The 14,937-nt window shown below is 50.6% G+C and overlaps 1 protein-coding gene across 1 annotated transcript; it reads right to left on the bottom strand.

Moving 5' to 3' along the window:
* Positions 1–8,891: 8,891 nt before the first annotated feature.
* On the bottom strand, positions 8,892–14,639 carry NOBOX (NOBOX oogenesis homeobox). Its single transcript, XM_060627704.3, has 8 exons — positions 14,603–14,639; positions 12,511–13,080; positions 11,795–11,901; positions 11,335–11,447; positions 10,970–11,055; positions 10,535–10,757; positions 9,900–10,210; positions 8,892–9,190 (listed from the first exon to the last, which is right to left on the bottom strand). The coding sequence occupies exons 1-8, from the start codon at positions 14,637–14,639 to the stop codon at positions 8,892–8,894; spliced, it is 1,746 nt and encodes a 581-aa protein (XP_060483687.3).
* Between the last annotated feature and the right edge of the window lie 298 nt (positions 14,640–14,937).

The raw sequence follows: 14,937 nt of genomic DNA on the forward strand, positions 1-14,937 counted from the left end.
AGTTGAATTGCTAAATTTTCTATCCTTTGGGTTTTGGAGAATTGGGTATAGGTCTACTTATTGTTTCTTCTTTCTTCAGATTTCCATAATTCAACACAACTTATTCTTGAATTCTGATTGATGTCATTATCTTAGAAACAGCAATTTCTTATAAGAGATTGTGCAAACAACCATTACCAACATGTTTGGGACAGAATTACATCTGAGGCACGTATGAATATACAGTGTTTTTGCTTTTTTTTTTTTTTTTTGATTTGTTTTATCATTTATTTACTTTTGAGACAGAGAGAGAGCATGAACAGGGGAGGGTCAGAGAAAGAGGGAGACACAGAATCTGAAACAGGCTCCAGGCTCTGAGCTGTCAGCACAGAGCCCGACGCGGGGCTCGAACTCACGGACTGCGAGATCATGACCTGAGCCGAAGTCAGCTGCTCAACCGACTGAGCCACCCAGGCTCCCCTGTTTTTGTTTTTGTTTTTAAGCAAAACCATGCACATGGATAGTGTCTTCAAGAGACATCAAGGATAGTTCTTTATTGCCCTTTTCTGGATTGTAACATGCCTGGAGCTTAGCAGATTTATGCTGAATTATTTCCTTTGCGCCCTTGACCACACTGAATTTCCATCTATCACTTTTACCACTAACACAGCTTAGAATGCTGTTCTTTAAAATTTATTTTCACCATTAACTCTTCACTTACAGTTAACTATGATCTTAAGTTTTTTTATTGTGTACTATTTGCTGTGGTCATTTGTAATAATTTTAATAATTTCAGCCTACATGTTAATATCTGGAAGGCTCACAGTTTGAGATGTATTTATTTCCCCTAATTTTGCGTTGTCTCTGAAACAATTCTAGATCCATGATTCAAAACAAAGTGGATATTGGTCCCATGATGAGTGATTTTTTTTTTTTTTTTTTTTTTTTAGCCTTTGGGATAGAAGTTGGTTAAAAGTCTTTGAAAATCTAAAAGAAAATATACTCACTGGCTCCCCTTCTTTCACACGTAGATTTATTCCCTTGAAATGAGCCCAGTTTCCTCTGATCCCTTGTTGCTCTATCTATAATAGTCTGTACTCTTTTAAGTATTAAGTGATACTCCCCTTATCATAACTTTCTCTCGTTAATGACATTAGAAATGCAGCAGTTGGGTACGGTGGCCTTTTCTAGACAACTACTTCTCACCCACCCACCCCAGGACACATCGCTGAGACTTGTGTTCTTCAAACCTCTACATAAATGTCTGTTGGTTCTATCACTAACAGTGCAGTGACCCTAGAGTTTCATTTGCTGTAAACATGACTCAGGAGCTGCGTGATTCCAGCAACTCCAAGGCTGGTGTTGAATGTAATCCTCTAACTCTGAAATCAGGTGTGGGGGGGGGGGGGGCGGCAAAGGTTACCAGCCAATGAGCTAACGAGGAACAGATGCCAAGTTCAGTCCTGACTCAAATGTACTGAGAACGTTCTCTGCACTAGCAAGTTTTTGACCCACTTCTTCCAACCCTCCCGTTTTAAATGGCATTTACGGAGTGGACATTTCTCTAGCCGGTCCCTTGGAAGAGGGGGAAGCAAAGCATCCATTCATTGTGCCGAATTCCCAGGGAGCGTTGCAAAAAAACGAGGCCACGATCACAAAGAAGACTCAGGGAATGCAGGTGAGTGGACGAGGGTGTTTATTCCTTCTGGGTGGCCTGTGAGCAGAGAATGTGCGGAGAAAAGGAGCTGGCTTGGTGTGCCTATAAACTTTTTCCAAGCTGGCAAAGGAGCTCGGCGGGAGTGACTCTGATCCCTGATGCTTTGTGGATGAGTCATGGGCCTGAGGGCAGAGCCTGCTGCTGGGAGGGGCAGCACCGTCTGGCCCACAACCTTCCCCAGGAGCACCAATGGGCAGATAAATATTTTCCTGGCAGTTTACCCGCGCCTCTCAGAGGGCAATTATCTCTGAACAATGCAGATGGAAATTCAGAAGTACAGTGGGAGCCGGGTCAGCTTACTGCACGGAGGTGGATGCTCTAAATCTGCTCACAGACCGAGGGGCTCTCAGACACCAGGGAGAAAGCTCACAATCCTCTGGAAAAGGAGGCCGCGAGCAACAGAGAGGCCAGGGGTTACTGCGGTAGAGTCCACCAGTTCAGCAAGAGGCTTTCACCCTCAGAGAAGCAGACGGTCCCGGGGAGAAGGAAGAAAATGCAGAGGGCAGAGAAAGCAGGGACCCTTGGATGGGGTTCATCCAGGCGCTTCCGGAGAGGTTTCTTATTGAGGTCAGCTTGTGGTGAGGAGGAGGAGGGAGTCATCCACTGTTGGAGTCCAAAGAACCCTCGGGATCTTTGTGTCTAGTGGCCTCACTTGTCACGGTGGAGCCTGGAGAGGAGAGGGGACTTGCCTACGGTCACACAGCCAGTTAGTTACAAACTACCAATCGGAATGGCCCTAGCCCGATGTTCTCCTCTAGGATTTCGGCAAGTGTCTGTCATTGTAATGTTCGTGCTCATTACAAAAGGTTGAAGGGGACTTGCGATAAAATTCAAGGATTGAGGAAACAGAACACGGGTGGGCCGATTATTTCGGGGAAAGGGGGAGGAGGTGGAGGTCAGACACGTGGAATTGTTAGTAGCCAGATTTGGCCAGGCCACAGACTGGAACGAAGGTAAGGTGTGGTTTTCACAGCTGTTTGTCATCCTAGCACAGGAGGGCCTTAAAGAACTAGCGGGTCCCCGGAGCACGTGTGCACGTGGGTGTGTGTCTGTGTGTAAAGAGGCAGCTGTTTGCTTTTCAGGTAGGAGAGGACACAAGAGGCTCTTTACTAGAATGTGGAATTTATACAGAGAGACGGCTTTCTCCCCTTGAAATACAATAACACTGGCACTAACAAAAGGAGGGAAAAGATGGAGTTTTCCAGTTGAACATCACGAGAAATGGATGTATAAAATATTTGTTAAAAACATTTGACAACAGTCCTTTAATTTGATGCCAGGGACATTTCTTAGTTCGCCGGGTATGAAAATGTACTTGGTTTCACCAGTTCAAATGATTAAGAGTTAAAAGAAGTAACAGAAAAGTCCACCCAAAATGAACAACGCATCAGAAGGTGGACAAATCGGAATGCCTGGGAACATTAGACGCTTATTACTGTTGAAAGTTCTCAAGGGGGCCCTACAGATGGCAGCCCTGGCAGGCTACGGGGATATGGACTGGGGAAAGGGAGCCACGCTGGAGAGAAGGATGCCCTGGATAGAATTTGATGGGAGGGATGACATGAGCCACAATTGGGCGAAAGTGCACCAGAAAGGACTGTGGAATCTCTGTGGGTGGGAATTCCATTCTCAGATAATAAAACTGTTGGCAGAGGTATGTACTTGAGGCAACTTGACTGAGAGACAAATAAAATGTGAAAACTACAAATGAAGACACACAGGCTGCAATGCCAAGGCAGGAACCAGTTCCCCTGGACTTCTGTATCTTGTCAATCATACTCCTAGATGCCTGGGCTCTAAAAGCCAGAGTCAGAGCCAGATTTGACATTCTCTCCTCCCTGCCCGCACAATCAAATTCCATTGATGGATTCATAGCATCGCTCACCTTGACCATTCCCCTCATGTTCTCCTACCACTGTTTTAGTCTCAACACCGAATTCCTAGACACTGGAATGACTTTCTACTCCCAAACTTTTGACCCATCTTTCTGGAGGAATGTGCTATATTATATTTGACTGCATCTACTAGGTAATAAGACTTGGCCAGAGCCAGAGACAGCTTGGCCATCCAGCTCCCACGGTACCCCTCATACTGCCTCTTACACACCCTTCGCCTCCCTCTCCGCCTACTCTGTCCATGCATTCCAGCACCCTTTCCACTTTGATAAGATGCGGTTGGGTGTTCCCTTTCCCTGCTGCCTCTTCTCTCCCCTCTCACAGTAGTGTCTCTGTTTCAAATTAAGCACTGCTGAGTCTTTAAGTCATTTAAACACAGACCTAGGATCTATAGAAAGATTTGATTCTAAATCTAATCTAGGTTACGCCCATTGATTACGCTCACCCCACCTTCTGACCTTCTGTATTCTCTCCCCCCTCCAGAATGATCAAAATACGTTGCTTCTTGAAGTTGGCGCCTCCTGACATAGGTTTACATCCTGTCCAAAATGTATTTCTTTTGCAACTTTGGGCAAATATTTAAACCTCTCCAAGTCTCTGATTGTCACCTGTCAAATGAATAATACCTTCCAGGATTGTTTTGAAATGAGGTTCCCTATTAGAGAGCTAGCTAGGTAATCAATAAGTGCTAAATAAATGGTTACCATCATCATTAATATTTTGTCGAAGGACCAATTCTGGGCAAAGTAAGGAAGCTCTTTCAGTTCCTTGTGTGATCTTGTAAACACACAAAGTTATCTATCATCAATAGCCTTTTACCTATTAAGGCTCTTTAAATGAAATATTGCATTCAGGAAGCAAGACTCTTATCTGCATTTGGTGAAGTGGAAAATAAATACTTAAGACTTCTCTCTAGATTTAGTTAAGGTATTCTTAGAAAATCATTTAAACCTCAGTGCCTTCCTCTCTAAATTGGGGTAATTATATATAACACGCACAATTCTTTGTTCAACCTCCTCTCCAGACCTACTGACCCAATTTGGCTTTTGATCTTTGCCCATTCAACGCCTCTTCCAGATCATTTCACCCCTACTGTTAGGCCATTCCTTATCTACCTCAATGCCATCTTTTCTTCTAGCCCATTCTGCTGTCCTTCATTGGTGTTTCCATGAGTCCACCCTAAGACCACTTTGATCCATGCTACACGCTGGGCAATTTTGTCTGGTCTCTTGACCTCAACTAGCATTTTCTATGCCGAAGAGGCCAGTAGTTGCTACAGGCCCTTTAGTTCTTGTCTCTCTCACAGAGCCTAATTCCATAGTTTTCTCCCCAGACACATCCACCCATATAACCACAGGCAATTCGGCCTCAACATACACAACAGACCGGTTTCCCTGTCCCCAACTTTGCTCCGTGCCCATTATGTCCTTTCTCAGTTGACAGAATTTCTTAGTTACAAGGTCTTTTTCCTCTTCCTTTCCTCTTTGACTCCTTTCAACAAATTATCCATCACATCAACATTTATTCCAGCTCTTTAATATCTCTCCGATCGGACCCTCTTCTACCTTTACACCACCTACTCTCAGCTCTCATCTCTCACTTGGACTGATTCGGTAGTCTTGTCTGGTTTCCCTGCATCTCCCTTCTGAGCCCTCTAATCTCCTTCTCCATTTGTCTTTCTACATTTTTTTTTTAACGTTTATTTTTGAGACAGAGAGAGACAGAACATGAATAGGGGAGGGTCGGAGAGAGAGGGAGACACAGAATCTGAAATAGGCTCCAGGCTCTGAGCTGTCAGCACATAGTCCAACACAGGGCTCGAACTCATGAACCATGAGATCATGACCTGAGACGAAGTTGGACACTTAACTGACTGAGCCACCCAGCCCCCACCCCCGCCATTTGTCTTTCTAAAATACAATTCTTGGCAAGTCATGTTCATGAGTTGCAACTGCTGATGTCTCTAATCGTCCACGGATTATAGCTCAAAGATCTTAGCTTTGGACTTGAGGCTTTCCCCACTCTTCCTCACCAGCCTCCTTTTCTACCACAGGCCCTCTACTGGCCTCTCCTACACACACCCCCAGCCACTCTAAACTCCCTGATCATCGTTCCAGTCTCAGTGGCCTTACACTCACTATACCTTCTGCCTGACATTCCCTTTCCTGTCTTCTCTGCTTACCCAAATTCTACTCTTCCTTCACGAGTAATGCCTTGGACTCTGAAACTTTCTCAGCCCCCTCAGACATGGCTGCTCTCCCCTTGTGAATTTTCATCACACTTTGTCCACGGGCAGCCCTGCACCACACGGCCCTCCTGTATTGTAATGGTCCTTGTTGTTGCCACCCTCCCCAGCAAGAGTGCTGTATCTGAAGCTGGAAAGACTTTTTATTTATCTTTGTGTTCACCCGGTACTGGGGTGCCTGTAATTCCCCATTGGATGATGGAATGGATTTCTCTGTCTATATTTCTCAGGACTTTGTTATGAAAGAGAAGAGGGTATTTTTGAAAGAACAATATAAAATAAACTACAAGAACCCCTAAATCTCCCAGACTGTCCCTCTATTCTAAAACAACACCCCTTCCAGGTGAGTGAAGATGTTTCATTTCTAGGAACTCACTCTTCTTTTTTGTTTAATGTTTATTTTTGAGAGCGAGAAAGAGAGAGAGACACGCACAGAATCCAAAGCAGGCTCCAGGCTCCGAGCTGTCAGCTCAGAGCCTGACACAGAGCTTGAACTCAAGAACCCATGAGATCATGACCTGAGCCCAAGTCAGACGCTTAATCAACGAGCCACCCCGGTGCTCCCAGACTGATTCTTAATTAATCAAGGACATTTAAGACTTGGAGTGGAATCACCCAAAACAAAATTGTCTTTTGCAGCCTGTTTTTATGTGTTCCTTTTATGCAAAAAATATTAAAATACACAGTCAAAAATAAATTATAGTGGACTATCTCAGAAATACATAAGAAATTTGGCTAATAGGAAAAAACATAATAGGACTCCAAGAGATGTCAGAGTGTTTTTAGACAAGTGTGGAGCCTGTAGGGAAGATTATACTCGTGGGCAGGAGGGGATGCTGAGTGAACCAGTTTCCTACAGTGAACCCACGACGGCTCTGGAACCTGAACTGCCAGAAAGCTGAGCAGACAGCTGGAGGCATCTTCCTGGACGGTCTTTGAATTGTGAAGCTCTCACGGACACAGATGTCCTTAGCAAAGGGCTCCAGCCAGGGTTGCCAGATTTAGCAAATAAAAATACCAAACATCCAAATAGTGCAGGAAGCATACTTAAAATAAAAAATCATTTGTTGTTTATTTGCAGTTCAAATTTAACTGGGCATCTTATATTTTATCTGACAAACCCAGCTGCAACCCAAGTGACTTTAGTATCTTTGAACCTGGTATTTATGGCTCTAGGATGTTTTGAAGGAAGAATTAGCCTGGGCTTTCTGACTATAAACAACCAGAATAGTTTCAGACGTAATGCAACTGGTGGTCGATTGCCATCTGGTGGAAAATTTGTGATAGTGCAGGCTTAAATTGGAGGGCTATGTCTTTTTCCAGAGTCTTCCTGGAAGGATTCTGCTCTGGCCCACTGCAAAGCCCTGAGGTCCTAGTGCTGACAGGGTGATGGCAAGAAGATGAGGGTGTGGTGGGGGAAGGAGAGGGAGGAGGGGTGCTGGGATGTGGTTTGCCCTGCCATCTAAGGAGACGAGTGGCCTGGCCGTGGCTCACCGGCACACAGATTTTGCTCCTGCAATCCAGGCAAAACCAAAACAAAAGCTAGAGCTAATTGTAAGAAGACCAGCATCCTCCCAAATGAGGATGGGTCAGACATTAAGTGGAACTATCAAAAATAAATTTACACAGGGGCGCCTGGGTGGCTCAGTCAGTTAAGTGTCTGACTTCAGCTCAGGTCATGATCTCACCATCATGACCTCACACAAGTTTGAGCCCCGTGCCAGGCTCTGTGCTGACAGCTCAGAGCCTGCTTCTGATCCTCTGTCCCCCTCTCTCTCATTCCACTCTCCCTCTGCCCCTCCCCTGCTTGCTTTCTCTCCAAAACAAATTTTTAATTTTATAAAAAAATTTTTTTAAAGACCCAGCTATGTCTCATAACACAAGTCCTTTCATATCTCAGTATACATATTCTAATCTCTAAATTAAGGCTGTTGATGCCTGGTTGTTGTAGTCCTTGAGTGGCAGGAAGAGAGGACGGCTAGAAGAACAGAGCTACTCAACACCATTGGTCTAGGAACTCGAACAGAGATGTGCACACACATGTTTTTTGGGTAACCAAGAAGTTTCTCCATTTACAAATATTTTGACTTTTCAGTTAAGACTCTATAACTATTATGATGCAAATACGTGTAAGTTTTTGAAAAACAAAGTATTTTCCAATAATCAGAGCATTTGCAAGTCCCAAATAGCACCCACACACACATGCCCCAAACGCACTGATGTAGTTTGAATCAATGGCCCTCAAATCTTACCTACTTGGGCACAGTAGGGCCAGCAGATATGGGGTGCTAAATATATATATATATATATATATATATATGAATATCTTCTTCTTGGTGCTCCCACCTCTCATTCCTACTCCCTCTCCCAAAAGAAGAGCTGTGGAAAGATAAGTTCTGGTTCACAACACGGAGACTTGACCTGAAATATCCTTGGGTGTCTCTTGTAATCCTATCCCTACAATGCCCAAATTCCAGAGAGACGCTGGTGCTCAAATTTGCTCAGGTTCAGTCCTGAGTTTGGGAATAAGAGTTAATGTCAGGAGTGAAAAACAGGCCCAAGATGCCTGATTTCCCCTCCAGTAGGAGATGGGCCCAGGAAAGATGCCAGGTTCCATGGGGTCATGCCCAACGGGGACCTCACTTGGGGCACTTAGGACTGCATCCCACAACCGGCCAGCTGAGTGGATGGTGGTGAAAGAAATGCAGCTCTTAGTGGGGAGACACAGAGCTGCACAGAGAGGCCCAAGAATGCACTAGTCTACCACTTACAACAGACATGCGTTTGTCTGGCAAGGAAAGGAAACAACAGAAATGTACACAGCATTCAGAAATCATAGGGACCATCCCTTTCTCAGGGTGGTCACACAGAGGTGTGGACAAGAGGGCGGGCCGGCCCTCATCCTTCTCCAATCAGGCCCAGCAAGGTGAGCCCACAGAGGGGAAATGTCCGATTTCCCCCCGGGTCAGGAGACTCTGCAGTCTGTCCTGACATCGCTGTCTCCTGGAGGGGGCACCAAGCCTCTCCCGCTCCTCCACACTGCTTGGCCCCTCACTTAGGGGCCACAGCTGTCCTTCTCCGCTCGGAGCTCCTCGGCTGCAGGTGGCCCCTCCACACAGGGGGCAGGCTGCTCATCCGGGGCCCTGCCGAGGAAGGGTCCCGTTTCGGGCCTGGCCCCTTCGGGCAGCCGGGTGACACCTGGGGAAGGCTGCCTGCTCAGGGCCGGAGCATAGGGGGCTGGGAGCAGATCAGGGAAGTAGCCGTCCCCTCCAGGGGGCTGCCCCAGGGCCTGCGGACAGAAAGGACCAGGGAAAGGCAGTTCTGGAAAGCAAGGGTCATTCCAGGGGACTGTACCTGCGGGGTCAAAGAGTGCAGGAAAGGTGAGAGAGGATTAAGTGTCTCCCCCACGGCTGGACATTCTCTGTGACAGACTCTCCTCCCCCCTCCTCCTCCCTCCTCCTCCTCCTCCCTCCTCCTCCTCCTCCCACAGAAACCCAGCTTAGGAACCCAGTGCCAGTGTGGGTGAAGTCCTAGCACCAGGAGCTCCCTGCCCTCGGGCCGGGCACCCTCCTGCCTCTAAGTCCTGAGGTCTGGGAACATCGACACAGAGGGGGTCGTGGGCCAGGCTGAGCGCCCCCTCACGCAGGCAGCAGGGAGACTGGGAACAGACTCTTTCTTCCCCTTCTACTGGAATTTAGTCTTACGACGACGGTTGCGTCTGGATTTCAGAGGTCCGAGTGGCCCGTCTGAATGCTCAGATCAGCTGCCAAGGATTTCCCTCATGCGGTTGCTAATCCTCCACCAATCCCTTCCCGGTATGGGGATATTATTCCCATTTGAGAGCCAGGCAAACCGAGAGTCGGCAACGCTGGGAATGGCCGAGCCTGACTTCAGAACTCCCAGCTCCAAGGCTCTCGCTCTGCCCTGCAGCCTTTCGGGAAACTTAACAAGCACTTCATAGAGACGACCAGGGGCAAGGAAAGCGGTCCACTTGCTGCCTCGGCCAGCCCTTCGGCTAAGTGAGGTGGTCTGCCCCTTGTCACTGTCCTCGGTCATGACTCACCTGCATTCCCAGCAGGTGGCTGAAGCACCGTCTGCCCTGACAGAGGCGGCGGCCCTGGGAAGTAGCCCTGTGATGTCCCCGCACTGGGGCCATAGGGCGAGGTGAAGAGGGGGTCATCTGGCAGCAGAGGCTGCAGGGGGTGGGGCATGGGGAAGGGGAAGGGGTGCAGGTAGGAGAACTGGGGCTGAGGCTGTTGGTAGAGCTGGCTCTGTGGAGCCTGGGAGAACAGGAACGGTCCCGGCTGGGCGCTCTGTTGGTAATCCTGGGGCTCCAGCTCCTCCAAGTATGAGCAGGTGGATGGTGGGGTGACACTGTGGGGGACAAAGGAGTGTCTGGTGAGGCTCACGGGAGCCTCCTCGTTGTGACCACACAGTAGGTGAGTCCCTTCCCATCTCCATGACCCCAGACTCGCTTCCTCCTTTCTCTTCCTGTTCTTGGCTTCTCGCCCTCATGCCTACACTGTTGCTATGATATTCTAGATCTTTCCCACTCTAAATCCACTTTCCGTTTAATCCTCGTCACAAGCATGATTCCTCGCTTCTCTCAGCTCACCCTTCCCCAACCAAGCTCTGTCTTTTCTCCTTCTATACCCCTCCCACAATAACTCGGAGGACCACCCCCAGTAGGTTCCATACCTTGTCCCCCAGGAGCCATCTTTGTGGCCGCTGTCACTGCCTGGGGTATCCAGCAGCAGAGGCATCATTTGGGGGGTGGGGACAGGGCCAAGGGGAAAAGGAAGGTTGACTCTTCGAACTGGCGGAGGGCTGAAGAGCGGTGGGGTCACTGCTACCCTCTGAGTACTCTCACTCTGTTGGGTTGGGGCCAGAGTGTGCTCAGAGGCCAGCAGCATGGGAGGCTCTAGGAATCAAGGTCAGACGAGTTACAAGGGTAGGAGAAGGAGGCGGCAGATTTGGGGTGTGCCATGCCTAGTTCTCCTTGAATAGGCCCCACTGGACCAAAACACTGGACAGCTTTGGCCCACTCTCACGTCTAGCCAGAAAGGACTTGGTCTTTGCCGTCTTTCCAGCTGCCATTTCCCTCACATTACCCTCAGCGAGTATTCAGCTAACCTGCAAGAGAATCCAGAGGGGGTTCCTGAGGGAAGGTACCAGGCTCTGGGTCCATGGGCACAGCGGCTGGCAGCTCAGTTGCAGAGCTGGAGGCAGACAGAACGAAGACTGGAGCTCTAGTGTCTCTGCATTTAGACCAGGGCTCAGTGCAGGGCACAGGACACCAGATTCCCAAAAACTGCCTTCGTACAAGACCCTGGCAACTTCCTGACCCTCCTCCATCCAAGGTCTCTCTAAATATCGGCCAACAGCTCCAGGCCTCACGGCCAGCTTTCCAATGCGATCTCCTAGACCCCAGGCGCCCAGCTTCTACCCCCTTCCTACCTCTACCTCCTGGGTGATCCGGGAAGAGGAGAGATCTGTACCTGCACTGACCGCTGGCCCCGGTAGGGGCGGGGTCTGCAGGGCTGTCCTTGTCCTCCTTGCCATTCAGCTTCTCCACTTTCCGCCACTTTGCCCTGCGATTCTGGAACCACACCTATAGGGGAGAGACCCTAGAAGTGTTCGAGGAGCACAGCAGAGACTCAGACTCAGGTTCTGACTGTCGCACAACGAGCTACGGGACTTTAGGAGGTCGCTTTACCACCCTGCTTCAGAGGCCTTTCTCTGCAAGATTGGTTTTATGAAAAGATTCATCTAGATAGCCGAGGTATCTTCCTCTTCTAAGCTGAGGCTGTGGCAATGTGGAAACAGGCGAGAACACAGCCAGATCGGAGACCTAACCTTGGCCCCTATGGGGTGAGGTCGAGCATCTGCCCTACTCCTTCAAGGGTACCAGTTGGTGGTTTCTCCACACCCTGATGCCAGTTGGCCAGCCCCCTTTACCATGATGCGTTGGGGGGTAACCCCCACAGTCTGGGCAATCTCCCGGCGCTTATCACTGTCGGGGTAGTGGTCTTCTTGGAAGATCCTTTCTAGCTCCTCCAGCTGGTCTGGAAGAGAAGAAACTTGCATGAGGACAAACAACAGGAGAAAGATGCCTTCCAAATGGGACCATTGTCCCCAACTCAAGGGTCTTCCCAGAGGCTTGCAACAAAGTTCCCCATTGGGCTGGGGCCTTCTGTCTCTCCTGGGATTTGTGGCAGGGAACTGTGTATTTACTTTCACTAATCTGTTCCCAATTTCACTTTTTTTTTTTTTTTCCTTTTTGAGAAAGGGAGAGGGCCCAAGTCAGTGAATGGGAGAGAAAGAGAAGTAGGGCTCACCCGGGGCTCATGTTTTACCCGAAGCGGGGCTCAAGCTCACCTGATGTGTGGCTTGACCTTACCAACTATGAGATCATGACCTGAGCCTAAGCCAGATGCTTAATGACTGAGACACCCAGGCACCCCCCAATTTCACTTTCTGATGAGGCAACCCAATGTTCCCTTTGAGGGTCAGAGGTCGTGGCTCTGCCACAGGTGGAGAGAGGAATCAGGACAAGGGGATGTACAAACTAACCACACTGCAATCTCCTGGAGCTACAATGTTCTGTGTTGAGCCCTCCTTTCCCAGAGAGGACACCTGCACTCTTACATTTCCTTTCAACTTTGGGGACTTACCTGAGCGGTATAGGGTCCGGGTCTTTTTCCGAACTTGGCAGGTCACTTCCAGGGACCTCTTCTGATCTGTGTTTTGGCTGTTCTGAGCCAATGTGCTGAGGAGGTTAGCCAGATGGCAGGGCCCCCGGCCTGACCCACAAGGCACTGGGTTGTGTGCGGCACGGGCTGAGTGGGTGACACCAGGAGATGGTGTGGAGGCCAGACCCGCGGCACTGGGTATTTTCTGCTTACTGGAGGCTGGAGAGTAGGACCTCTTCCCTGGCTTTGCCTCTTTCACTGGGAAGGAACAGCCTTCCCCAGGAGGCTGGGGTCCCGGTGGGGCCAGAGATGTGTCTTTGTGGAGAGTCCCCGAACCAGATGGCTGGCCCCCTCTCCTGGTATCTGTCCCAGATGGTTCTCCAGGGGGATCTGATGGTGGCTTCTCCCCGGGGACGATGCAGGAGGGGGGCAGTTCCTCACTTGGGGCATCCTGAGTGCAGGGGGCTGAACTCTGCCGCAGTTCCTTTTTTGGCCCAGCAGCCAGGGGCTTGTCTCCACCTTCCTGGCCTGTGGGGACCATCACCCACTGACCTTAGCACCGGGAGAAGGAAAAGCCTGGACTAAGGATGTGCGGCTTCCTGCTCTGCAGCCTGTGTCCCGTTTGGCCTCAACCTTTCACTTGTGCACTTGTCAGAGAGGGTAAAGATTCTAGGCTTGGCTGTTGTAGAGATCAAACTAGATAGCCCGCTGCTTTGTAAAATGTGAGCAAATAGATGCAACCAGAAGGGGGCCTGAGCTCACACACACAGATGGTAGGAGGGCTATCCCGATTTGGGGGGCACTTACTTTCTGGGAACTGCCTTTTCTCCCCTCCCCCACCCCAGACACCTGGCATGTGAGTTGAGGGACAGGCATCTGTTCAGGCATTGCTAAGGGACAAATGTTGAAGCTGGGGGTGAACTTGGAAGAGGAGGGAGAGACTGCTTCTAAGACTGGATCTCATTCCTGCTGCAGGAATGCTGCTGAAATTGGGGGCTCTCCAGAAGCCCAGGCAAGGACAGCAAGGGAACTCAGGGGGACAGCCATTCTCACCATCCACAGAGGTCACTCTGCCCCTGCCAACTCTCCCCAACCCTGTGTGCACCCTCCTGCCGTTCCCTGCAAAGCAGAACCTCACTGTGGCCTTGGGCGCGGGCCACCCCTCCCTGGTCAGGTAAGGAAGTGTGATCCAGCCACACCGGGCTTGCACCGAAAGCCCCCTTCCGCTCATCCTCCAGCTCGTCTGTCTGTCTTGAGGCTGGGTCTCATTCACCAGGCACTTACCATGTCCCAGGATCTGTGCTAAGCACTTTTCAAAGACTAGCACAGTGTGCACCTAAGCCCTGTGAGGAAGGCACGGTTGATAGCTCATTCTAACAGATGAGGACATACAGATTACAAAATTGAGTGATTTGCCGGAATCGTCCAGCAAAGAGCGCTTAGTCGTCATGCAGAGTCCTTCCTGGGGTCCCCAGAACCTCTCCCGTTCACCTTCCTCACAATCCCCAGATGCTTTATCATTCCCCCTAAATTGGAAAAATTTTAAGTAGATGCTGACAAGTGACTAACAACTGCTGTTATTTTAATGAAAATTACGTAAGATAGACCATCTAAAGGAATGCGAATTTCTAACGACGTGTAAAGAAAGGTGGACCTTCGGGGGCGAAGGTGCCTTGTCAGGTTGTTTCCTAGGGTGCATCAGACCCGTCTAGCAGAACGGGGCCCGGGGCTGGTGAGGAGTGGGCGCCGGCCTGCGCGGCGGGGAAGGGACAGGCTGGATGGTGGCCTGGGGAAGGAGGGACACGCTGGGTCGGGCTTCCCGCATTTTAGGCGAGCTTGGAGCCTAGCAAATCTGGTACGCGGTAGGTGCTCAATAAACGAGACCTATCAGCGTGATGTAGCCCCGGTAGGAAAGGGGACGGGTGTCGGAACCTGGACACGAAGGGGCTCGGGGCCCCGCGTGCAGGGAGATGGGAACCTGCAGGAGGGAGGGCGCGCGGCGGCGGGCCTCCCTCCCACCCCCAGCCCCGCGGCCCGGCGCCAGACCCCCTTCCCAAGCGCGCCCCACGCTCACCCCGCCGTTCCGGGCAGGGCTCCTGCGCCGGTTCCATGGCCCGAACTCGCGCCGCCGCGACTCGCCGCGCTGCCCCCGCGCCGCCTAATGAAGCCTCGCGGGCGGGCAGGTGCGCGGGGTCCGCACGGGCCCCGGGGCGCCGGAGCCCGCGCCCCTCACCCCGCCGCCAGGGCGAGGCCCACCCGGGCGCGTGGGGCAGCTGCAGGGCCGCGCCCGCCCCCGCCGGCCCGAGGGCGGCCCAGGTGTGCGGCCCGCCGCCCCTCCCCTCGGCCCGCGCCTCCGCGCCGCTGGGCCGCCTGCCCCCGACGGCTGGCGTACAGTCCCGGGAGCTCGGC

Source organism: Panthera onca, chromosome A2 (assembly GCF_046562875.1).
Source record: "Panthera onca isolate mPanOnc1 chromosome A2, mPanOnc1 haplotype 2, whole genome shotgun sequence".
NCBI classification, from domain to species: domain Eukaryota; kingdom Metazoa; phylum Chordata; class Mammalia; order Carnivora; family Felidae; genus Panthera; species Panthera onca.

Excerpts from the sequence above, each read along its gene's own strand:
- NOBOX (XM_060627704.3), bottom strand. The coding sequence starts at position 14,639 with ATGGAACCGGCGCAGGAGCCCTGCCCGGAACGGCGGG. Across the intron at positions 13,081-14,602 it reads GCCCTGCCCGGAACGGCGGG|GTCAGTGGGTGATGGTCCCC; the intron begins GTGAGCGTGGGG and ends CCCGGTGCTAAG. Across the intron at positions 11,448-11,794 it reads TTACCCCCCAACGCATCATG|GTGTGGTTCCAGAATCGCAG; the intron begins GTAAAGGGGGCT and ends TCTCCCCTATAG.